Genomic DNA, 26,250 nt, shown 5'->3' on the forward strand with positions numbered 1-26,250 from the left:
AAATATAGTCTAACTAAAATTCCAGTTTCATGGCTTTGGGGTGGAATGACATCAAGTCAATATGGCAACATCAGCTACTTCACATTTATCGAAAGCTTTACTTGGCAATATGCATTTTTGATTAATTTAAAATAAAATTATTTGTTGTTTAATAAATTGATTTGTTTGGAAGTAAAAACTCAGGCTTTTTGATGGAGAGGAGATTGAACGGAAATCACTGCTTGAGCTCCCAATTCCTTTTTTTAAGTCTTCCAAGACCCATGCTGTTTAATCCTCTTCAAATTGCTAGAGCTCTTTCAGGGGCGAGCTGAGCAAATTATATTGCTTTAGTCATTTGTCACATCAGGGGTGTTGTGAGCCATTGTTTTCAAATCTAGGAGTATCACTGACATTTGCTGGATGCTATGTATCTGGTTATTTTCCTGAAAGTCAGAGAAATTTTAAGTGAAAATGATCCTCAATGTTTTAGTCAGGGTTCTCCAGAGAAACCAAACCAATAGGAGATATTAACAGATATATATTTTTAGATATATATACATATATTTATTATGAAAGATTACCTCTGGAGCCAAGAAGTCCCACTATCTGCCAGCTGCCTGCAAGCTAGAGGCCTAGGAAAGCAGGTGGTAGTTCTAGCCCAACCCAAAGGCCTAAAAACCAAGGAGCCTTTGGTTTAAGCCAATGGTACAAGTCCCAGTCTGAGTTCCCAGGAGCACTGATTTCTTAGGGCAGGAGAGAATGATGCCCCAGCTCAAGTAGAGAGAGGGAATTCATCCTTCCTCTGCCTTTTTGTCCTATTCAGGCCTTCAGTGGATTAGATTATATCCATCTGCATTGGTAAGGGCAATTTACTTGCTCTACTAATTGAAACGGTAGTCTGTTTGCGAGACACCTTAATAGACACACTTAGAAGTCTGAACATCCTTTAGTCTGCTAACTTGACACATAAAATTAAGCATCACATCCAAATAACAAAATATCAAAATAGCTTAATTCAATAGATGGATGGACCTAGCTCATTAATCCAAAAATAAAAAAATTTTTTAATGAAAATAAAGAAGCCACAGTACCCAGTGCAGATGTTAGGGTATCAAGCGCCTTCAGTAGAATGTATCTGAAAGTTTGAAAAGCAGTACTTTAAGCAGAAATGTATTTCATTCAAAAAATAATAGCAAATGTATGAAGAGCACACACTTATATTAAGACTGGAGGTTTATTAAATGCTTTATCATAAAATATTAAGCCCACACTATTACAATACACAGGCTCGATGTTCTAACAAGTAACACTGTGCCTCAATCGAGGGAAGTTCATGATGCCAATACAAGGTGGAATTGTGGGGAATTACAAATACAGAGATATTTTCCTTTTCCTCTTCTACAACTGCAATAGTGATGTTCAGAAATGTTTACACACTGAGAAAAACTTGTAAAATTTCCTGAGTGTTCCATTAAACAATTTTTTTAAATTAGGTTACCCTAATGGAAAACATGAAAATTTCCTGGTGGAAAATCTATTTTAATATTTATTATCTTCAATAACTGAGAACCATAATCCTAAATATTTATTATGCCATAAGAAAGTCTTTGGAATTATCATAAGGCTTTCTAGAACAAGATAAATTTCAAGGCAATGTACCAAGGACTAAATTTTATTCAACCACCAACTTAGTGATATGCAAAGATAAAAGAAAAGTCAAGGTTAGCTGATTTTCTTCCAAATAATAGGAACTAAGAAATATTAGGGGAAAACAAGGATGTAGGAATGAGTGGATATTAGATGAGGAGAGAGATGGCTAGGGAAAGGTACTGAGACTAGTTAGCATTTACTAGCATATATTTTCATTCATTAGTCAACATTTTCTTCATATATATAATTATTTCAAGATAGCACTTCTAAACACTAAATTGGTTCATTCATTTTTCAAGTCAGTTGCAAAGAAATTTCAATCCAGAATATCTAAAGTTAAAGCTAAGAGCATTTTGATACTTACCCCTAAGAATATCTGGCATTCTCAGCTGTAGCTCTTGAATACATGGTTTCTTAATAAAATATCACTAAAATAGAACTGATGTTGAAAAAATACAACCTACCTAGAGCTCAGGGTACTAGTCACAACCAACTTTACCAATTCATATCAGTTACTTACACAGAACTAAACAAGTTTAACCAATTCAATTATTTAGTTTGAACAGAAGCCAGATATTTTGCCTTTTAAAAATTTAACCAATCCTAAAGCAATTTTTCAGAAAATGACACCTAAGATTTGCATTGAATTTATACTTCCAGTCCACACTTTGGTACCCTGGCTTTTCTAAATTGGACACTTTGCTCTATGTGTGATCATCAAGATGAAAGAATATGATCATCAATGAAAGAACATGTTCATCAATGAAAAAACTTTAAAGTAAAGAAAAGGAACTTTAATTTGGATGGAAATACTTTGTATTCATATTAATAAAAGAGACCATGCTTTTGGAAAAAAATAAAATCCCACGTAGTATACAGAGTATTGCAATAGTAAGTAATCCAAACATATAACCATCTCCATTACACAGTTAAGCAGCCAGGTCTAATACTACAAACCATTTGATTAAAAAGGCTTGTAACCAAAATTTTAACAAGGAAACACCAGTGAAAATAGGTTTAAAATATATATATCCTTGTAAAATAAGATATGTTTTCCACATTAAAACCTTGTTTCAGAAGTTCCCCGCTTCAAGTTGTTACTCAAAAACTCATCATGTTCAAAACTCAAATTATTGTGAGATCTTGAGATCATAAGAAGCTTCTCCTTATTAGTAAAGTCTTTCTTGATTGCAGCCTGGGGCACAAGCAGCCTCTCCATTGGGTCCTCTTTGTTCTCTAGTTTCACATATCCTTTGCTGTTGCTTCGATCCAACCGAGGCCAGCTTGGATGTTTTCGTTGTTCTGCCTGAACGGTTAATGTGGAATGACCTCGCTCTAAGTCTAAGGATTTTGAGTGTGATGACAGCAAATGCAAGGATGTGTTGGAACCAAACTGTCTTCTAGCAGCCCCAGGAGACAAGAGCTGTCCAGCTCCAGGTCCAAGGGCCACAGAGGACTTGTACTGACTTGACAATGACTCCCCAACGGAATTATTCCTTGGGAGCATCAGACTGACTGGCTGGAAAGGCTGACTGGGATTGGGCAAAGGGACCATAAGGGAGTCCATTGACAAATTCCTTGACCTACTTTTGAGGTTATCAGCATCCTCAGTGATGTTATCTATACTGGGCTCATCAATCACACAATTATTAAGTTTGATCACAGGTAATGTAAAAGCGCTGATGGACGATGACACGATTGACTTGGTTTCACATTTCTTAGGGCCACTGGTTTTATCATCAGTTGTCTTGGAAGGAGGCGGATAGAGGCCACAAACAGAGGCAGAGCTGTCAGAGAGCAAAGGTGGCACAAGATGCCCAAAACTCTTACTTTCATTCACCACAAGCTCATCCTCCTCGACAGAGCTGTCCATCCGAAAACTGCTCCTGAAACCTGAAAAAGAAGCAATGGTATTTGCTGCCAGTCTCGAAGCACAGGAGTTCCCATTCTGCTTTACTTCCGTTTCTCCCATTAAACCAGTGTAGATGCCATTCATGTGTTTTTGCTCCTTGATTCTCAGAGTGTGGATGTCGATGACTGTGGAGTAGATGTCCCTCATGTGTATGATTTTGGTTTCTTTGTCACGGTTCTCGTGAAGAATGGCATTAGCACAAATGAAAATGAAAATGCCAATCCCCATTGTGAAAGGGCCAAGCATTTTCATTTTATCAGAATGCAAATGTTGCTCAAAGAAGCGAACCACTACACCGCCTTGGTTCCGGATGACCTGAGTTTCGTTTGTTGACAATGTCGTCTCAGCATCGATAAAATGTTCTTTTTGAGGCCAATATCCAAGGACTGCCATTGCGATTCCTACAATGGAGATAAGGACTCCTAAAATGAGGAAAAAACCAGATGGGGAATAAAGCCGGATTTTGCCTCGAACAACCACAACATCGGCCCGAGGTCGACGCCTGACTGGTTTCTTCTCCTGGGCAGCAGGCGACGGGCTAAGGTTGACATGATGCTGTGATCGGGCAGAGTCTTGCCTTTTCAAGGCAGCCAGGCCAGTTATCACTCCACCAGTTGCTATCATAGCTCGGTCTTTTATTCTGGAAAGAAGAGAAAACGATGATAAATCTGTGTTCTGAGGTACGCTCATCATTTCAGCAAGTGTTTCTATATTTTTGTTGTTGCTGTTTCGTGTAATGCAATGGGGCAGAAGAATGTCTTTTTAATCAACATAATTTGGGTAGAAGTTTTGTTTATCAGCTAATATAAAATTCTAGAGATTTCCTTTTTTGGCTGAATTAGTGTTTCTATTATTAGGGAAATGTGAGCTCAAGGTACATTTTCCTTAAGTAACTTTATCAGTTAAAATTATATTTTATTGCTTAAAATTATAAAACGGTTTCCTGGCCACAAGATACACATATTCTCTTTTTTTCTCTCTCTCTTAAACACACACACACACCATCCTTCATTATTGTTTTAAAGAAATGAAACCACCCAAAACACCTAATAGGCCCCAAACAAACCTTAGGTTTACAAATAGAATACATTCCATCAGCTCACAGTTCTAACATTACTCTTGCAAAAGCCACCCATGAACTCTCAACTATCAAATTTAATTTCTCCTGCTCAATTCTCATCTTCCTGACTTCTCTGTTTCCATGATATTACCCGAGCCCTCCTTTCCTGAAACTTGCTCTTGTCCAGCTTTTTTTATGATACTGTGTCTTCATGGCTCTTTCCTGACCTCACTGACTATTTTGATTTGAGCTTATTTTTCCTCACCTAAAAGTAGACAAGCTTCCCCCAAGTGTCCTGTCCGTGGCCATCTTCTGTTTATGCTCTCCCCTGGCATTCGTATTCCCTCCTACACCTTCCACTATTTCCTTAATGCTAATGCGTCCCAAGTCTGTATTTTGAACTGTAGCCTGAGTTTTAGTTTCACACTTCCAGCTCCCCATTGGGGAACATATTTACGCACAATCATGCTTCTCCAGCAAAGTTGAGCTCCCCTCCATCTGCTCCACACAGGCTGGACTCACCTTCTACCCGCCACTTGACTTGTCCGACTTTTTCAATGGCCTCAGTTCTTGTGCTTGACTCTTCATAGCTACCTTTAAGTCCTCCTTTTCTTCTGCCTCTTATCCTCTAATCAGGTTCTAAATCCTAAAAGTTTTCACTATAGAATGTCTCTGAATTCTACTCCTTCATTCCAATCCTATTCTTCCCAGCTTAGTGCTATTCTTATTAACACTTACTAGACTATTATAATAACCTCCCAACTGGTCTTCCAAACTCCATTTCTCTTCCTCCGCAATCAAGCTTAGATTAATTATCTAAAAATATGGTTCTGAAGTTGTTTACAGAGTGGAAGAATAGGTAAAATATTCTCACTACTCACCAACGTTTTAATCTGGGTTTTCAGACCCATGGAATTTAGCTTCATCTCCAACTACTCTCTTTCAGTTACATAAAACTAAAACCGAATCATACTGCCTGTACTCCATACAATGTTTCTGAGACTTCATTAATAGTGTTTCATCTGTCTAGATCCTCTTTTATCTCTTTCACATATTTCACATATTATCCTCTGGCTAATCTATAAAGCTAATATTCCATTTCTTTATAAAGCCTTCTCTGGTTAAGCAAATCCCACATGAGTTCGTGCCTCAGAGCATTTTAGCAAATTTTCTATGGCACTCACCATATTACAGTGTCTTAGTTCTTCCACTACTTGTGGTCAAACATTAAGTTTAACTCTCATTTTTGTTACCAGAAATATTTGATATAATACCTTACACATAGTTAGTGTCAAGAAATATTTGCTAAAATGCTCAGTATGGGAATAATACTTCTCCTGAGATTTCTGTATGACCACAGGATTTTTGTACTAACTTTCCTAGTTTAAAATTTGAACAAATGTAATGCCAAAACAAAAAGCAACATTTTGTGAGTTGGTAAAATATTTGTCATTATTTGTAATGAATAGTTCTCAAGCTGCCAAATCTGGCTAGTAGAAAGCAGAGAATATTTTAAGACCCGCAAGGTCTCTGGCAAATTTCTACAAGAGTTTCTTCGTGGTATCAAATTCTGTCTTGTGAAATCAAGCTCTCCTTTTGGATTTCTATTTATGATTTCTGAATTGTGTTTAAATAACATGGTGGTGGATGGTACCTACAGTTTTAGTTAGCTGAACAAGCTGGTGAATAAATCCATCCTTCATTGGAATTATAGCTTGGATTAAAATAGTTGAATGTTGGAAGAACAAACCATGATCTAACCCACAGCTCTAGCCTATGAAGTTTATCAAAGTATGCACACTACAGTTGAGGGCACCCACTAAACCTTGGGTAAAACAAAGCTGTGTCCATCTATGTTTTATTGAACCCAATACCAGTTCGAGTGTTTGAAAAAAAATGCTTAGATTAGATAACAGCCATCTAACTCAGTTATTTCCATTTAGGAGGATAAGGATTTCATCTGAAATCTTTCTGAATAGAATGAAAACAAGGGCAAAAGGCTTGCATCTGGTTTAAAAGCAACCACGGTGAATTCCCACTCCATATACATTCCGAGTCCTCCCCAACTTGTTAAAACATTTTCTCCTTATGATGCCATTTTCTATTCCTAAAGTTGATAGAGGAAAGGGGGATGGAAGAGAAAAAAAAATATTTTGAGAAATACAGATGAGGAGAGAAAGCTGGAAAAGAGCAGTGGAGGACTGGGTTCTTTTAGGAAGAACCAATGTTGGTTAGCAGAACAGGAAGAAAAAGCACAGGCTGAATAACAGTGTGACTGAGAGAAGGAAAGACACCTGGAGGAGTACAGAAATTAAGTCCAGAATGAGGGGAAAATAAAAGCTCACACAGTTTCTTCAGCCAGACCACCCTGACCAGCCAGCCAGAGGCACCAAGACGCCCAAGGATTAGCAAGTTCAGGTTGGATGTCAATGTCCTCCCTTGATTCCATTCAAAACAATTCAACACTAAATGAGCTTCTTTCAGGACTCAGAGCACCAAACTGACCCTAAAGGAAAAGCAAAAATGCGCACACTCAGTCACTGCTTCAAAGAGCTTGAAAGCTAATGAAGGGGCTGGTATATCTACATAGAACAGAATGTGATAACCCCTAGAATAAAAATTTCCATCAGGCAGGACTTTTACAGCAGGCTTCATACAGATGAGAGCATTCTAACATTCATCAGAGTGAAAGAAAGCAAGTGAATGGCACTTCAGATAAGGTCAAGAAAGAAAGAAAGACTAGGGAACAGAGCTCTGGCTGGCCTTAGCACACAGCACCAAGGGAGGGAACCAGGCTGGCCTAGAGAGAGACGGAGGGCCAGGTCTTGAAAGGTAGCAACAGTCATTCCCAAATGCTTGAATGCTAGACTCATGCTCAGTGGAGTTAGAGGAAGATGCAAAATACATTTGTTGTCATCTTAGGAAAATTAATCTCAACTTGTACATGAGGGGTTGATATTGGAAAATCACAATTCAGTTCAGTTCAGTTGCTCAGTCATGTCAGACTCTGCAACCCCATGGACTGCAACATGCCAGGCCGCCCTGTCCATCACCAGCTCCTGGAGTTTACTCAGACTCATGTCCACTGAGTTCGTGATGCCATCCAGCCTTCTCATCCTCTGTCATCCCCTACTCCTCCTGCCTTCCATCTTTCCCAGCATCAGGGTCTTTTCAAATGAGTCAACTCTTCGCATCAGGTGGCCAAAGTATTGGAGTTTCAGCTTCAGCATCAGTCCTAACAATGAACACCCAGGACTGATTTCCTTTAGGATGGACTGGTTTGATCTCCTTGCAGTCCAAGGGACTCTCAAGAGTCTTCTCCAACACCACAGTTGAAAAGCATCAGTTCTTCAGCGCTCAGCTTTCCTTATAGTCCAACTCTCACATCCATACATGACTACCAGAAAAACCATAGAAACCTAGTGAAACTATAAAATCTAGAAGCAGTGAATACACAAGCCTCAGCAGCATCAAACTGCACTGTCAACTTGACCCAAAGTATTCAGTATACACAAAATAGCCTAAGTCTACTTGTTTATTTATTCTGCAAAGCCACATCTCCTCCATTCTACATTTTACCACATTTTTGGCTGGAGGTGAAGGGATGGGAGAATAGGGATCCTGTAAACTACAGCCTTCTTACCATAACAAATCATAGCATCCTTCTAGGTTTTAATGATAATAATAGTAATAATAGCTAACACACTGGTCACAGTCAGGCACCATTCTAAGTGTTTTGGTATAAGAATATACTTATTATCACAGCAGTTCTGGAAGTGGACACAATCTTTATGATCTCTATTTTGCAGATGAGAAAACTAAGGCTCAGGGAGTCTAGGTAAGTTGCCTAAGGTCGCACAGCTCAGAGGTGGCTACAAAGCCTGTGCTGTTACAGAATTTGAGATGACATGGGCCTCCACATTTGCTTTCACTTGAGGTCTTCTTTACCTGCCCATTTTTCTTATTTTGATTCCTGTTTCTATCAGAACACCAGACCCTAAAGAATGCTTTGTACCTTTAGAACAGTGATTGTAGGCTCAGTTGCTCAGTTGTGTCCTTCTCTTTGCAATCCCATGGACAGCCCACCAGGTTCCTCTGTCCATGGAATTTTCCAGGCAAGAATACTGGAATGGGTTACAATAGCCTTCTCCAGGGGGTCTTCCCAACCCAGGGATGGAACTGCATCTCCTGCATTGGCAGGATTCTTTACCACTATGCCACCTACGAAGCCCCCTTTAGAATGGTGACTATGAAACAACTGACTTCCATTTCCATTTTTATTGGGAATAGATGAGAGTGAAGGTGTGTCCTTGGGTGAGCATTGACCTCTCACATCTGTCTAGATCCCTTTCAGGATATGAAGGGGCAGACTCAGAACAAACCAATCACCACCCCAACTCTCCTCCTTTCTCTACCATCCTGGATAGAGTAGGGCTGGGACTTTTCTTAAAGATTCAAGTGAAGAAGTTTTCTATACTGAATTTCACTTTGTTAACCTGGGCACAGAGTTTGTTTTTTAATCTATCTCTCATGATCCAAGGCTTCACCCAAACTTCTGAAACTTGAATTACACCCTGTGAATTTCCACTCGAGACCTCCTCCTAGGTGGGCATTTTTAATTTATATAGATATTCATTCAAGTAACTAGTAAAACTTGGTATCTGGTACTATAGTAGATGTGGGCCTCAAAATATGCATCCTGGCCTGAAGAATATGATGATTAGCAGCTATTTTTTTAGGCGGTCATTCAACTAGTTATAAATAAGTCTAGCAAGAAAGTCAGTTACACTCGGTGCTTCCATATTCTCCCAAGAGATATGATTTTGTGAAATGACAAGCTGACAGATATTCTTCTGTAAGTTACCCAAAACAACAACAACAAAATTAGTTTGGGTTAACTTGTAGCTTTTAGAAAGGCAATGCCAAAGAATGCTCGAACTACCGCACAATTGCACTCATCTCACGTTCTAGTAAAGTAATGCTCAAAATTCTCCAAGCCAGGCTTCAGCAATACGTGAACTGTGAACTTCCAGATGTTCAAGCTGGTTTTAGAAAAGGCAGAGGAACCAGAGATCAAATTGTCAGTATCCGCTAGATCATGGAAAAAGCAAGAGAGTTCCAGAAAAACATCTATTTTCTGCTTTATTGACTATACCAAAGGCTTTGACTGTGTGGATCACAATAAACTGTGGAAAATTCTGAAAGAGATGGGAATACCAGACCATCTGACCTGTCTCTTGAGAAACCTGTATGCAGGTCAGGAAACAACAGTTAGAACTAGACATGGAACAGACTGGTTCCAAATAGGAAAAGGAGTACATCAAGGCTGTATATTGTCACCCTGCTTATTTAACTTATATGCAGAGTACATCATGAGAAATGCTGGGCTGGAAGAAGCACAAGCTGGAATCAAGATTTCCAGGAGAAATATCAATAACCTCAGAGATGCAGATGATACCATCCTTATGGCAGAAAGTAAAGAGAAACTAAAAAGCCTCTTGATGAAAGTGAAGGAGGACAATTAAAATAAATAAATGTCTATTAAAAAAAAAAAAAGCCAAGGAGGAGAGTGAAAAAGTTGGCTTAAAGCTCAACATTCAGAAAACTAAAATCATGACATCTGGTCCCATCACTTCATGGGAAATAGATGGGGAAACAGTGGAAACAGTGTCAGACTTTATTTTTTGGGCTTCAAAACTGCTGCAGATGGTGACTGCAGCCATGAAATTAAAAGACACTTACTCCTTGGAAGGAAAGTTATGACCAACCTAGATAGCATATTAAAAAGCAGAGACATTACTTTGCCAACAAAGGTCCATCTAGTCAATGCTATGGTTTTTCCAGTAGTCATGTATTGACGTTAGAATTGGATGGTGAAGAAAGCTGAGCACCAAAGAATTGATGCTTTTGAACTGTGGTGCTGGAGAAGACTGTTGAGAGTCCCTTGGACTGCAAGGAGATCCAACCAGTCCATCCTAAAGGAGATCAGTCTTAGGTGTTCATTGGAAGGACTAGTGCTCAAGCTGAAACTCCAATACTTTGGCCACCTCATGTGAAGAGTTGACTCATTGGAAAAGACTCTAATGCTGGGAAGGATTGGGGGCAGGAGGAAAAGGGGACAACAGAGGATGAGATGGCTAGATGGGATCACTGACTTGATGGACATGGGTTTGGATAGACTCCAGGAGTTGGTGATGGACAGGGAGGCCTGGCGTGCTGTGATTCATGGGGTCTCAAAGAGTCGGACACGACTGAGTGACTGAACTGAACTGAACTTTTAGCTATATATCAATTATCCTATTTTTCATCCTCAGTGTTCATAAATCAGTTACAATTTTGCTAGCAAAACTGCTAGCTATTAGGATCAGCAGCTTCAACTTCACACAACATGCTTGCTTCTTCACTTTGCAAACCAGGATGCTATTGGGCCATCTCCGGGCCTCTGTGATCATACCCATTCATTGGAGAGCTCAGAAATCATCAGTAGGAATTCAATCTTATTGGCTACCTTTCTTGCTAGAGATGCAGACTCTTGCATTGTTTCAGGGACTCCATTACCATCTACTCATCACCTTGAGCTCATATCCCCTCCAGACCATTTTTATTCTACACATCTCAGCCAAAAACTCTTTCTCCTTGACAAAGAAGATTTCTGCCTGTGTGTTACATTATCAACACTACACCATCTCATCTAAACATCAGGTTTATCCTCTCCTATTCTTGCTCTGATTGTAATTCTAAAAACCTTATTTCTGTTGTCCTTTACTCTTTTTTTTTTAACAAGTTTAAGCACATCCTAGATTTGCTTTTCATAGCCCTAAATCCGGTTTTTAATATTTACACCCTCATGGAAGGAAGTTTATTCCTGTACACTTAGGTCTTCTGTTAACCATACTGACCTACTTTTTGACCACACATGAGCCTACTATCCACCAGATGTGATTCTAGATGTATTCATATCCTTATATCTGAGGAAGTAACTAGATTTGGAGAGTTAAAAGCTTTAGAAGACTCTGAATCCGGACATTCCTTCTAGCCAACTAAGAACCAAGAATGTTGTCTAAGATCCAACAATGAAGAAGCAGAAAACAAGACTGAAATTCAAGTTTTCTGACTCCAAGTCCAATGTTCATTCTTGGTTAGACGCCTTTTTTCTATTATTTTTCATGCTATCTGCCAAGGCCTCACACAGTGCTTAGAATGTAATTAGTGCTCAGCAAGTTTATCTGTTGACTGTGAACTGCCTTGATGAAAGCTTAAATACAACTGAAATATGCTAGGTACTAGGGACACAAAGATAATAACACTCAGTCCCTGATTTCAAAGAGTATGCAGTCCAGTGGGAACACAGAGTATACATTTAAAATCGAATGAATGAACAGCTCTGATGAAGTTACAACAGAATGCTCTTCCATACTATCTGGAGGAATCAGGGAGGCTTCCAAGAAGCAGCAGCAGGTCATGGACACCTGGGGCATCAGTAGAAGTTTGCCACACAGATTCAAAATCATCATTATTTCTCACTGTTTCACAAGGGTCCTTGCTCCATGGGTTTTCTTCATCTTCTCAGCTGAAGTCTGCCTATTATTTTAAATATACTTGATATCGCCTTACTTTTTTGTTTGAATTTTTATTCTTATCTCAAGGTTTAACAAGTTGCCAGACGGTACGGCTATCTGCCAAAGGGAAGTAAAAATTAATCTATGCTTTCAGGACCAAACAAAAGCATTATATAAAAACCCCATGTGGTATCCACAAATGTGACAGATGGAAATATTTTCTGTTCAAGCTAGAACAGTTTTAGGACTTTCTTCCCTGTAGAGACATTTGAAACTTTTTTAGAAGAGTATTTCTAATCTACATACTTCCCAGAGTTGAAAGAGAAAATGCCTATGGGTGACTGATAGCTCAATCATATTAAAGTTTAAAAAATAAGGATAGAATAGAAATCATTTTTTAATGTGTAGCATAATGGTTTCGCACGTGGACCTTGAAATCAGAAAGACAAGACTTTACATCCTTGCTTCATCACTTGATAGCCATGCAATTTTGGACATGTTGTTTTAAATTTTTGTTACATTGGTTCCTCCATGTATAAAATGACAAAACCTGTCCTGAATAGAGAGGATACAGTACACTGGTGGCAGAAGACCCGAGGGAACTTGAATCCCTGCATATCACTTAACAACTATCCTTGAAAAACTGGTTCATCTTCTTGCAACCTCAGTTTCCTTGCCTGTAAAATGAGGATAATACCGATAAGGTTGTTAATAGGCAGAGGAAATAATACAGTTCAGTGTCTGGGAGCTACGGTCAGCATCTGTGTCTGACTTTAAGATCTTCTTAGGGATAAAGCTAAGTTTTATACATACACACACACACACACACACTTATACATGAAAAGGCTTCCCTGGTGGCTCATATGGTAAAAAATCTGTCTGCAATGCAGGAGACCTGGGTTCGATCCCTGGGTTGGGAAGATCCCCTGGAGGAGGGCATGGCAACCCACTCTAGTATTCTTGCCTGGAGAATTCCCATGGACGGAGGAGCCTGGCAGGCTGCAGTCCATGGGGTCGCTAAGAGTCGGACACGGCTGAGCGACTTAACTTTCACTTTTCACTTTCATGCATTGTAGAAGGAAATGGCAACCCACTCCCGTGTTCTTGCCTGGAGAATCCCGGGGACGGGGGAGCCTGGTGGGCTGCCGTCTATGGGGTCGTACAGAGTTGGACACGACTGAAGTGACTCAGCATAGCATATGTGTGTGTGTGTGTGTGTGTGTATATATATATATATATATAAACTGTCCACTATAGTGTTGGTTAAAATAACTTCTCAATGAACAGTAGCTATTATTATTAATTCGTTGTTCAATATTATTAACCCTTTCATTGCTCAGGTAGGCAAACTAAAAACATATTTTAATATATTGAGTTAAATAATCAGTGATGGGTCACTGCATAGGGGAAGGAAATTATGACTGCAAGTTTGTTCCGGGATTTACAGTCAAAAACTATCTGAGTGGAATCTGTGTATTTTAGTGCTAGAAGCATTAAAAATGTGGTAGTTGCAAGAAGAGTTGAGTGTATATAAGAGAGAGACAGGTGGGAAATATACTACCAAAAGAATAAAGCATGATTTCCTTTTTCAATTCATTCTATTTGTTGAGATTTAGATACATCTGTGTCAAAAAATAATATTAGCAATAATAAAAACAAAGTAGACAAACCCAAACCAGTTCATCTGATATTTTTACTTATTTTAATGACACAATTAAATCAAACGCCTGAGTAATCTGATCAATTCTGCAAGCACCATTCTGTTCCCACTGGGACACCTGAACATAAAACAGACTGAAAATGAAGAATATGGGTTGGGAATATGAGAACTAGGGAAGACATTGATAGAAAGCGAAAATTCAAGAAATGTGAATTTTGTGACAAATTTAAGCTATGATTTTATGTACATTCTGAAGACCTTTGCTGGTCTGCCCTGGAGAGAATGGTTTCTTTATACTTCAGTTCAGTTCAGTTCAGTCACTCAGTTGTGTCCGACTCTTTGCAACCCCATGAACCGCAGCACACCAGGCCTCCCTGTCCATCACCAACTCCCGGAGTGTACCCAAACTCACGTCCATCGAGTCAGTGATGCCATCCAGCCATCTCATCCTCTGTTGTCCCCTTCTCCTCCTGCCCCCAATCCCTCCCAGCATCAGAATCTTTTCCAATGAGTCAATTATTCGCATGAGGTAGCCAAAGTACTGGAGTTTCAGCTTGAGCATCATTCCTTCCAAAGAGCACCCAGGACTGATCTCCTTTAGAATGGACTAGTTGGATCTCCTTGCAGTCCAAGGGACTCTCAAGAGTCTTCTCCAGCACCACAGTTCAAAAGTATCAATTCTTATACTTAGTATAGTTCAACTTCCACATGAATGCTGGAACTAAGGGGATATACAGAATTTTTTATAATTATCAACACGATACCCAGAAAAAATGTCACTTTATGGTCAAGTACCTTCTAAACATACAGAAAATGCTAAGAATGTAGAATGCACTTGGAAATCTATATATATTCTTTGTTACTGATGCTTCCATAACCTGCCGGCCTGACAAACTATAAAATATGGGCCTAAACCAATCATGAGCTGTGCAACAATGACATGGAACAATTTTCTCCAAGAGCTACAATCCAGGAAGCCCACAGAACACAAAAGTCTTCAGGAGGCCAAATAACAGCTCCATAATGAGCTGTTAGGTAAAACCCCGCGGAGAGACAGTGGGAGACATTTTCTGCAGGAACAGAAGATATCAGAACTTATTTTCCCCAAAGTAGAAATATACTTCTCACCCTGGACCCCAGTTCTTCAAATCTGAAAAAGTTTTTGTAAGGACTGTAATGACCCATGTTCACTGCATTTCCTGGCAGGATGTGGACTTGGAATTGGTATAAAGAAGCTAAAGAAATCACAAACTTACTAAGGTGCACGAAATTAGCTGAGATACTCCTGGAAAAAGAGCTGAAGTATCTAAATCACAAACTGGACCTTTTATATGGATTCCTCCTCTGCAGGAGAACATATCTGGTAATTTCACTTACAGGTAGCATGACCATGTTTTCTAAGATGGTTTTGGAAAGTGAGACTCTAAGTAGTAGTAATGTCCTTTCCAGTTATTTTAAATGCCTGGAAAATCCAAACACAGGCTGATATTCCTATAAGATGAGGGGGAAAGCTAGAGTGCACTAGGAAGTTTCAATTTCAGCTGCTCCACTTTGAAGCCAGTGTCTTGATACATCTATCAGCTTTGCGTGTGACACAGCTGTGCCAATACCATTAATAAGGCAAAAGGTCTTACCTTCTTCTCTACTGTAAAGAAGGAACATCTCTCACTAGAGGAAAGTGAAAGTGAAGTCACTCAGTTGTGTCCTACTCTTTGTGACCCCAGGGACTGTAGCCTATCAGGCTCCTCCCGCCATGGGATTCTCCAGGCAAGAGTACTGGAGTGGGTTGCCATTTCATTCTCCAGGGGATCTTCCCAACCCAGGGATCGAACCTAGGTCTCCTGCATTCCAGGCAGACACTTTAACCTCTGAGCCACCAGGGAAGCAAAAACACCATTTAAATTAGAGGTGAGCCATGTCATCTTTCAGGCTTCCCAGGTGGCACTAGTGGTAAAGAATCCACCTGCCAATGCAGGAGACAAAAGAGACGCGGGTTTGATCCCTGGGTTGGGAGGATCCCGTGGAGGAGGGTACGGCAACCCACTCCAGTATTCTTGCCTGGAGAATCCCATCGACAGAGGAGCCTGGAAGGCTACAGTGTATGGGGGCACAGAGTCGGACACACACATGTCATCTTTTTAATCCTCAGTAACAAGATAATACATCAAATTTCAGTAGCTCTAAGCTATGTAGCATTTTTAAAATCCTAGAAAAACACTAGGAAATAGTTCAAAGTCCATCATTCCCTCTAGAGAACTTACTTATTTTTCCCGTAAGTAAAATCTGAGCAAGAATGCCTTTCAGGCAAGATAAAAAGTGGTATGAAGAGAGGCCTTGTGAGGGATGGCAAGATCAAACTCCTCTTGACTCACACACACACACAAAGCAATCTATTAAGCTTGGAAATACAAAAGTCCTTCAGCATTTAGAGGATATGTAATCAGGAAGGGTTAATTTTGAATTCATACTGAATTTGCTTCTGTAATCCTAATTTAGATTAGGGACTGGATCCCTAATCTAGCCACTTTTGTTTTTGTAGGTATACATCATGGCCTGCCTCAAGGAGATAGCCTGACCCTGCCCAGCAGTGAAGGATTGTATGGAAGTGAAACTAACACATCCCCCTGCCTGAAGTTTGCTGCTCTAGAAGTTATCTGTAAGAAGTAAATGTTTTTTTGTTTGTTTCCTCACCTCCTGTCTCCTCTCTGATCCCTAAAAGAACCATCCAGGCCTTGACAAGTGCTTATTTTGAGGCTCTAGCCTGCCATCTTCTCTGTCATCCGGCTCCCAAATAAAGTCCTTTTGTCTCAATACCTTGTCTCAGATTTATTGGCCTACCCTGCGGTGAGTAGAGCAAGACATTTTCCATAGGTCCTTTAGAGAAAAGCTGCTAATGGTGTGTGTGTGTCCGTTGCTCAGTTGTGTCTGACTCTTTGTGGCCCCATGGACTGTGTAGCCCGCCAGGCTCTTCTGTGCGTGGGATTCTCCAGGCAAGAATACTGGAGTGGATTGCCGTTCCCTTCTCCAGGGGATCTTTCCAATCCAGGGATCAAACCCACATCTCCCACATTGTGGGCAGATTCTTTACCATCTGAGCCATCAGGGAAGCCTCTGCTAATGGTAAATGTATTTAAAGAAAAAAAAAAAAAAACAGAAGGCAGTGGAAATGCATGTAACTATTTCTATTTTTGTTTTCTTCCCCTTCTTCTCCTACTTGTACAGGTTGGTGGCAGGCAGCAGGGGGAATTGGGGAAAACAGATTTTGAAACTTCCAGCTTCAAAAAGTACTCGGTGCCCAATCTGTCTTTCTCTCATCTTTATTTGGGAACTACTTGTGCTCAAGGTATTATAAAAACCCCACAGTACAAAGAGGAAATCTCTCCCACTCATGGTTTCTCTAGTTCCCCTTCCCAGAGGTAAGCCCAGTGTTGGATTTCTCATACTACTTTCCATAGAAGGGGGAGAATTTTTTCTCATTTGGTTTTTTAGAATTGATTTATACAAGCTGTTTATATGCCAAAGAAATCAGCTCTGGTAGTGATATGCTGGCAACCATAGTTAATTTATATTTTTTACTTTTTTTGATTGTATCTTTAAGCAAACAGAAAATATCAGTATGTTGATTGATGGCCTTGAGGCAGGAGGTAGATGCCGCCCCACCCCAGGGTAAAGCAATTGGAGATTCATTCCCTGTGGAGGAAACTCCAAGGAGAGAATAGCAGGACAATTAAGGGAGGTGGCGGGGCTTTGCCCAGACCACATAGTTCTCATTCTCAAGTCAGAAGACCTCCCTGACCACACATGCAGAAAGGTTCCTTGTTGGTCAAACGGGTGTGATGTCAAGAGATGCACGCACACACAAGGGAGGATCCTGAGATCTACCAAATATGGACAGGGCTGTGCTGTGCTCAGTCACTCAGTCCTCTCTGACTCTGTGACCCCATGGACTGCAGCCCGCCAGGCTCCTCTGCCCATGGGGATCCTCCAGGCAAGAATACTGGAGTGGGTTGCCTGCCCTCCTCCAGGGGATCTTCCCAACCCAGGGATTGAACCCCGGTCTCCCGCACTGCAGGGGGATTCTTTATCAACTGAGCCACCAAGGAAGCCCAGATATAGGCTGTGAACCAGGCAAACCAAAATGACTGGCCAAAGAAAAGTCAGAAGGAATGTCCCATATAAGTGATTTAAACTACCACAAGGGCACGTCTCTCCCTCTCTGTGTGTGCGAGTTCACCTGTGTCCTGTGTGACTATCCACAGGTACTATCCTCTCTTTTCCTCCTAGTAAATACCTGCTTCACTACTTTCCTCCCTTGTGGAAATTCTTTTCTGAAGGGCCAGGGCCCTTGTCACTGACCACTGGTCTAGTGGCTAGGATCTGGTGCTCTCTCCAACATGACCCAGTCTCTGCCTGGAAAGCTAAGCTCCACTTCAAGCCGTGGCAGGTCAAGGCCCCTCATATGATCATTAGAAAGATCTTCAAGATTAGATCATATTTTAAAATTTTCCCATGTTTTCTTTCAATAATTCTATGTTCCAATTCTCTTCCATTTTAATTTTCTAATGTATCTGGAATTTCTTTTTGTGTAAGAACTGAGATAAAGATCTACTTTGTTGAACAGGTAACCAATCTCTCCTTCCTTGGTTTAAAATGCTACTTCCATCACATATTAATTTCATATATTTGTACTATATACCAAATCTCATGTGCATATGGGTCAAAATTAAGACTTACCATTTCGTTCCATTGATTGGTCTATTAATTTGCCAGAACCAAACTGATTTAATTAGCATTTGTATTAAAGTATATATTTGAATATCTGATAAGATTAGCCCATTCTCATTCTGTTTAGCCAAAAGTTTCTTGTCTATTGTTACATATTTTATGTTGCCTATGAACTTACAAATTTGGTTTTTAAAAATCTGGTTAGTATGTTTATGGGATCATGCCAAAGGAAACTTGGCTTTGTTATACCACTGCAACATTTTATCTAAAAAGTTTTATGTCATAGTTTTTTTTAAACATTGATCTTTCTTATTTTTTGTTACTTATTATTCCTTGGGTATTTTGTCACTGGATTTCTGTTGCACACTGGTATGTTTTCTGTCAGTATCATTTCTATCTTCAGGTAGCTGTTTGGATGTAGGAAGCCTACTGATTTTTATACATTAGTTTTGAACTAAGCTACTTCTACTGAACTTGCTCACTTAGTAATAAAAAAGAAAAAACTTTCCAGTTCATTCTCTTAGGTGTTCTAGAAATATAATTATATCATCCAGATATAGTTTAGCTTTCCTTTTCCCAAGTTTAAATCTCCACTCAGTCATGTCTGACTCTATGCAACCCCATGGACTGTAGCCCACCAGGCTCCTCTGTCCATAGAATTCTCTAGGCAAGAATACTGGAGGGTGTAACCATTCCCTTCTCCAAGAGTCTTCCCAACCCAGGGATCAAACCCAGGTCTCCTGCACTGCAGGTGGGCTCTTTACCATCTGAGCCACTAGGGAAGCCCAAGTTTAAACTTACAATTGCTATTACCTATCTATATCCCCTACCACCCAGAGCACAAAGGCAAACAAGTAAACAACAGGATAAGTGACATCCTTGCCTCTCTCTGGTCTACTGAATGGGAACAACCACTGTTTCACCATTGAAGAATTACCAGTAGATACCTATTTTACTGAGTTTCTATCTAGAATTCTAGGAGCCAAAAATTAATGGATTCAGAGCTGGTGCTGGAGAAGAGAGACAGAGAAAATGGGCAAAAGGCAGAAAAGAAGGAAGAGAGAAAGGTGGGAAAGTGGAGGATGAGAAATGTACTGGGGGAGAAAACTATGGATTATTATTGCAAACATTAACTATCTGAAGGCATAAACAACTCCCGTATATTTCCTTAAAGTCCTTACTTTTTTTCACCTCTTTTAAAAAAACATTCATATAAGGACTAGACTTGTCCTCTGAGGGTTGCTGGGATGACTGAATCTTCCACAAATCCTGGCTCTAAACAGATTAGCTAAAAAGGGAAAACTGAGAATAATGATAGACTACATGAAATGTCAGGAATATGAAAAAGACTGGAAAGAATGCTTAGCAGTAAAAATGATTCAAGAGAGACCTAACCTAAAATCAACGGGGCATAACACCGTGTTTCTAAAAACATTATACATGTGCATTATGATTTTCTACAGGGGCAGGGCATATTGGGATCACGCCTGAAATATTTTTAGCTTCAACTATCTGTTATACTTTAGAATGGTTTGCTTCATTGGTAGTTTCCTGTGAGAGATAGAAATTCAAGAGAAAAATGGACAAAAGACATTCATAGTCAATTCACAGAAGAAAAAATTCAAAAGTCCAGTTAACAACTGAAAAGGGCAGTAGGACAGTGGAACTGGGAGAGTAGGATTGAGATGTATATTACACTGCTGCTGCTAAGTCGCTTCAGTTGTGTCCGACTCTGTGTGACCCCATAGACGGCAGCCCACCAGGCTCCCCCGTCCCTGGGATTCTCCAGGCAAGAATACTGGAGTGGGTTGCCATTTCCTTCTCCAATGCACGAAAGTGAAAAGTGAAAGGGAAGTTGCTCAGTCGTGTCCAACCCTCAGCAACTCCATGGACTGCAGCCTTCCAGGCTCCTCCGTCCATGGGATTTTCCAGGCAAGAGTACTGGAGTGGGATGTCATTGCCTTCTCCGGTATATTACACTGCTACGTGTCAAATAGATAGCAAGCAGAAAGTGGCTGTAGAGCACAGGGAGCTCAGCTCAGTGCTCTGTGATGACCTAGAGGATGGGATGGTGGGGATGGGTGGGAGGCTCAAAGGGGAGCAGATATATTTTACACTGATTCACTTTATTGTACAGCAGAAACTAACACAACACTGTAAAGCAATTGTACTCCAATAAAAAAGGGGGGGCAACTCAATAGTAAGTAAAGAAATGCAAACAAAAGCTACTTCAGAAGTAAAGTAGCTAATTGATAAACAGGGGGGAAAAAAAAGCGGGATTAATTATGCCCCTTACTGGTGAGGTGCAAGAAAACAAACTCTAACAAGCTGGCATGAGAGGACAAATTGGTATTTTTTTGAGGTTAATATGAGAATGACTTTCCAAAGTTTAAATGTTCATTTTCTTTGTGATGCCCCCATTTCACTTCTAAGAAGACATCCTTTAGAAAGACTTGTAGAAGTACATAGAAAATCATGCATTCAGTGCCACGATAATAGAAAATGCTTGGAAACAACTTAAGACTCATCAACAGAGGACTGTGCTGCATCTGTAGAATAGAGTATTATTCAGATATTCAAAATGATTAACATGGACCAATAAGGAAAAACATTCACATCATATTTTTGAGATTTTATAACAACTGTAAGAGTAAGGTCCTATTTACATCAAACATACAGATATGTGTTTGGATATGCACTGAAGTGATGTGGGAAGCAGCATCACCGTTAACAAGGTTTATGCTTGAAGAGTGGGATTGTGGAGAATATGAAACAGAACACTCACTTTCTGCATATCTAATTATTCACCTCTGCTTGAAGCATGCATTACTTTTATTTCATTTCCATTGTGGGACTCTAATTAAATATAGACCAACAACAACAAAAAAGATCCTGAAACTTGGAAAACAGAGTAAAAGGTAGACCTGCTAGATCTTTGGGTAATTCAGTGGACTTGCTAATTTAAAAGCAGGTGTAATATAACCTTTGAGGCCAAAATGCAGAGCTTGAAAAAGTAGAAAATGGCTAAAATCACTAACTCGACTAAACCAGAAATTCAGGAACGAAAGCTTTACTTACAGTACATCACAATCTTGAAACACAGAAAACAATTCTACCTTTTCTGGCAACACCTGCATTTACTGGATACAAGGCAATATAAAGGATGAATTAAGAATTGGTGTCTGTCTTGAAGAAATTTATAATCTAGAATATTCTCAAGGATAATGTTGTGTACTGTAAAGAAAATATTTTATCAGGATTGATCAGCTATCTCTGTGCCTGGGTTATCCTAACTTATTCACACAACTCCCTTCTGGCTTTTGGAGGTGGTGTGGTTTGCTTCCTTTGCCCAAAGCCCAGTCCTTGCTCACAGCCTTCAGTTACTCTGACCTCTAGTTTTGACTCAGTTATGCAAATGAGCTTCTTACGGAGAAGCACTCTGAAACTTCAAAATTATTATTCTCATAAAGCATACAGCCACCAAGGCTGGATGGAGATCTTTAGCTTCATTATGAGAGGGAAACTGGGCTGGGGGTCCGGAAAGGGGTCTTCCACTTAACCTGAGTTACATTCATCTTCTCCTAAAGATGATGGAGCAAGACTAAACTTTATTTAATTTTCAAACTCTGCAATGAACTCTCTCTTCTGTCCCCTCAATTTACCATTTCATCCTTCATATGCAGCACAGCTTATGTCTACAGAGACCCATGAATTATCCCAGTGCATGGGTCCAACTTGGCAGGTCCTTATGGCAGGAGCTATGTGGAAACCATCCATGCACTCAAAGGTTACCTCATATGTGCCTTTTCCACGCTTAATCTAATGTCTCAGATGGTAAAGAATCTGCCTGCAATGCAAGAGACTCAAGTTCTATCCCTGGATCGGGAAGAACCCTGGGAGAAGGGAATGGCTTCCTACTCTAGTATTCTTGCCTGGAGAATCCCATGAATGGAACAGACTGGTGGGCTACAGTCCACAGAGTCTCAAAGATTCAGACATGACTGAGTAACTAGTTTATTAATATTTACATTTAACTTTTCTTCAAGGCATTAACATCCTTGGGGCTTATTTAAGATGAGTTTATGCCAAGGTTGGGCTTTTTGATCAGTTCACTTGACTTCAATCTGAGTTTTAAAATGTCTTCAAGGGAGGGAGGCTCCAGAGGGAGGGGACCCATATATATAATTATGACCAATTCGCCTTGTTGTTCACAGAAGCCAACATAACATTGTAAAGGAATTTTCCTCCAGATAAATGAATAAAATGCTTTCAATCTTGATTTTTTTCATCAAAATCAAATACTAGTAGGGTTATAGTGGTAAATTTTCATTTGTGTACTGAGTATATATATATATTTTTTTTTTCTATAGTTTCATGCTTATACCACAGATTTTATTTATAGCTTCTTCAAGTTTAACCAGACATAGGTTGGCTTATTCTCATATTGTCTCCTTAAATTCTCAATAACTGTGAAAAGCTGTTATCAATATCCCCATCATACCAATGAACAAAGAGTCCAAGAACACATGTAATTTATATGTAAGTTTTGATCCCTGGGTTGGGAAGATGTACATGGCAACCCATTCCAGTATTCCTGCCTGGGAAATATGGACAGAGGAGCCTGGAGGGCTAGCGTCCATGGGATCACAAAGAATTGAACACAATTTAGTAACTAAACAACAACAACTGTTTTGTAGGATCTCCAACTCCAGTTCTGACTATACAACTTCTGTAGCCATGACATCACTTCCTGAAGAACTGGTTGTATCTTTAAAACAAAAACAGTGTAGAGAATTGATCACCCAGCTTATTCAGGATTTAGTGTCCTTTGCTTTAAACCATGTATTTATAGGGTGTCTGGATTATTTTGTTTTATTACTTTTTGAATGATGAAGAGGACTTTTCATCATTTCTTCTTAAAATCTGTGTAAGATAATGAAATCAAGTAATTAAGTAAATCAAATAACATTCCTAATTCTTCCAATTGAACACAGATTCTGTCCAGAGCTTCAAAGTAAATCTGACATCCTCTGTGCTCTTATCGGGCTGAGCGCCTGGAGCAGGAGGACAAGCAAGTACTGAAAAATGTTCTTGGCACGATGATGTGAGTATTCAAGGGGTCAAAAGGAGATAATGACCTTGGAGTTGGGGAGGAGAAGGAATGAGTAGGAGAGATTTCATAAAGAAGATGACCCTCAAGCTGTCTTAAAAGAAGGGAAGAGCAAAAGCAGACAGGCAGAGGAATTCCCAACAGAGGAAACAGAAGGAAGATAAGCCACAAGTGCACTTGTGCAAATTCAGACTGGCTGGAAGTTTAGACCCAAAAAGTATCACTTTCTGTCAGCAATTCCAAAGCAGAACACAGAATTCAGTGGTAACATACTTAAGCCTTGCTTGTTGGAGACACTAGTCACCATTATAGCTCCTTGCTTGACCTGTGATCTCAGATAGTAATTCCTTCTTATAAAAGACTTGAGGACTATGTCCTGCTTAAAAACTCATTTTAGGATTCATTCAGACTTAAATGGAATAAAGTTGACTAAACTAAACTCTATGGACTTACTGAGATCAAAGTAAATGTTAGTTAAATGGTGACTTTTTAATACTGATGAATCCCAGAAAGAAGGGGAAAAGGTTTATCCTGAATCTTTTCCAAGAGATCTGCCAAGAGGTTCAAATGAGTCATCTGGAGACTCTGGGGGAAAGGACGCAACTTGAGAACAAAGAATAAAAAATTTAAGATGAGAAAGGTATTAGTGTTTACTGAGTTTTTTTAGGAACTTTATACATATCATCATATTTAATCTTCAGAAAAAGTCTGTGAGGGAGGAAAAACTGTACCATTTCACTGAGGCTCAGAGAGGGTAATTTGCTCAACAGCACACAGTGAAGAAGTAGAAAAGCAAGATTTCAAGTCCAGAGCTGTTTAGCTTGAAATCGTGTGATTCCTCCTTCAAATGTACTGCTTGTTAACAGCAACAGAATTAGGGGAAGGAGGTCTAATTGGAAAGGCTGAGAGAAAACAAGGAGATAAAGGGGAGAAAGAAGAGTTTATGATCATGAATTTAGAATGTAGTGAGGAAAAATATATTCTTTAAAGAAAGAACAAAGTTTATCCTTTAAAGAAAAAATATGTTAAAGAATGAAATCATATGCATCTCTGAATTGAATGGCACAGTGGCATGCCCTCAATCACTTCCAAGTGTTGTGATGACAAAATGAGCTCAGCTTCTAACCTTTATAAGAACTAGTTACATAAAAATTATCAAGATGGTATGTGAGAAGTAATCAAGTTTCTCAAAACAAAAAACAAATACCATATCACCCAATGCATAGATGAAATAAAGATCAAATATTCCCCAAAGAAAGTAACAGATGGTAACACTCAATCTATTTAGTTTCTTATGTATCTCATTACTTTGGGGCATAATTTTTGGTATTTCATCTTTTTATTGCTACAGATTGGACTATCTATTTCCCAAACTGAAAAGAATATAAAAAATTGACTCCTATTTACCCTAAACTCATAGATAATATTTTAGTACCCAATCAATATAAAGACTTCACTTTTTACCTAAAGTATCAGATAAGAAGTATAAACCAAGGAAATATCAGCAAAAAGTTTTTTGCGTAATGTTTATACAAAAGTTTTTTCTCTCTTTCCAGAGGGTAATCTGGCAACATGGTTTTCTTTTTTCTTTTGACTATATTAGCACAATGATTTGATCTACTAATTAGGATACATTCACATAAATTATGTAGTCAGTTTTTAAAATGTAAAAAGTCATTTAATGACAGGAAGAAATGTTCAATAAATATGCTAATTAATATAAAAAGAAAAATGTAGTAAGCTCTCATTTATTCAAAAATATATTTTGTATACTACACACATACACCACTGGAGAACGAACACCAAAATGTACACAGCTGTTCTTAATTTACCAACTGAGGTATACAAATGCCCCTCTTGTAACTAGAGATATACACAGAGAAAAGATACACATAAAGAAAATACCCAGATAAGCCATCTGGAAAAAGTTGACTTTATGGTCTCATTAAATGTAACTTGTAGTTTACTAATTTATTAACAAACATTTTTTTAATTTAATTTTATTTTTTAAATTTACAATATTGTAATGGTTTTGCCATACATCGAAATGAATCCACCACAGGTATACATGTGTTCCCCATCCCAAACCCTCCTCCCTCCTCCCTCCCCATACCAAAGATCACTCAAAATCTAGACTTTCTTTTTTTCTGAGAATTTTATTTGCGTATTTATCTTTGACTGTGCTGGGTCTTCACTGCTGCACAGGTTGTTCTCTAGTTGAGGCGAGCAGGGCTACTCTCGAGCTGCAGTGTGAGGGCTTCTCACTGCAGTGGCTTCTCTTGTTCAGGGCTCTAGGGAGTGCCAGCTTCAGTAGCTGCAGCACGTGGGGTCAGTAGTTGTGGCTCCTGGGCTCTAGAGAACAGGCTCAATAGTCATGGCACACGGGCTTAGTTGCTCCGCATCACATAGAATCTTCCTGGATCAGGGATCAAACCCATGTCTCCTGCATCGGCAGGTGGATTCTTTACCACTGAGCCACCAGGGAAGCCCCTGGACTTTCATTTCTTTAGGCTCACATGTGTCTTTATTCTTAAAAGTCAAATTGCTCTGTTGTTATGCCAAGCTCAACTTCAGAGTTACAACCATGAATTTAAA

At 39.4% G+C, this 26,250-nt stretch overlaps 1 protein-coding gene and 1 non-coding gene across 3 annotated transcripts in view; both read right to left on the reverse strand.

Moving 5' to 3' along the window:
• Window positions 1–1,194: 1,194 nt before the first annotated feature.
• The window catches only part of TMEM200A (transmembrane protein 200A), an 86,391-nt gene continuing 61,335 nt past the window's right edge, over window positions 1,195–26,250 (reverse strand). For both annotated transcript variants that reach the window (XM_010834628.1, XM_010834627.1), the window contains exon 2: window positions 1,195–4,181. In XM_010834628.1, coding sequence (XP_010832930.1) covers window positions 2,690–4,165 — 1,476 coding nt within the window. In that variant the 5' untranslated portion in view covers window positions 4,166–4,181 and the 3' untranslated portion in view covers window positions 1,195–2,689. The remainder of the gene's footprint in view (window positions 4,182–26,250) is intronic.
• On the reverse strand, window positions 15,632–15,703 carry TRNAS-GGA. Its single transcript has one exon. It is a non-coding gene; the product is annotated as a tRNA-Ser (tRNA).

The sequence above is a fragment of the Bison bison genome, unplaced genomic scaffold (genome assembly GCF_000754665.1).
Source record: "Bison bison bison isolate TAMUID 2011002044 unplaced genomic scaffold, Bison_UMD1.0 scf7180017864035, whole genome shotgun sequence".
In the NCBI taxonomy this organism is placed as follows: Eukaryota; Metazoa; Chordata; class Mammalia; order Artiodactyla; family Bovidae; genus Bison; species Bison bison.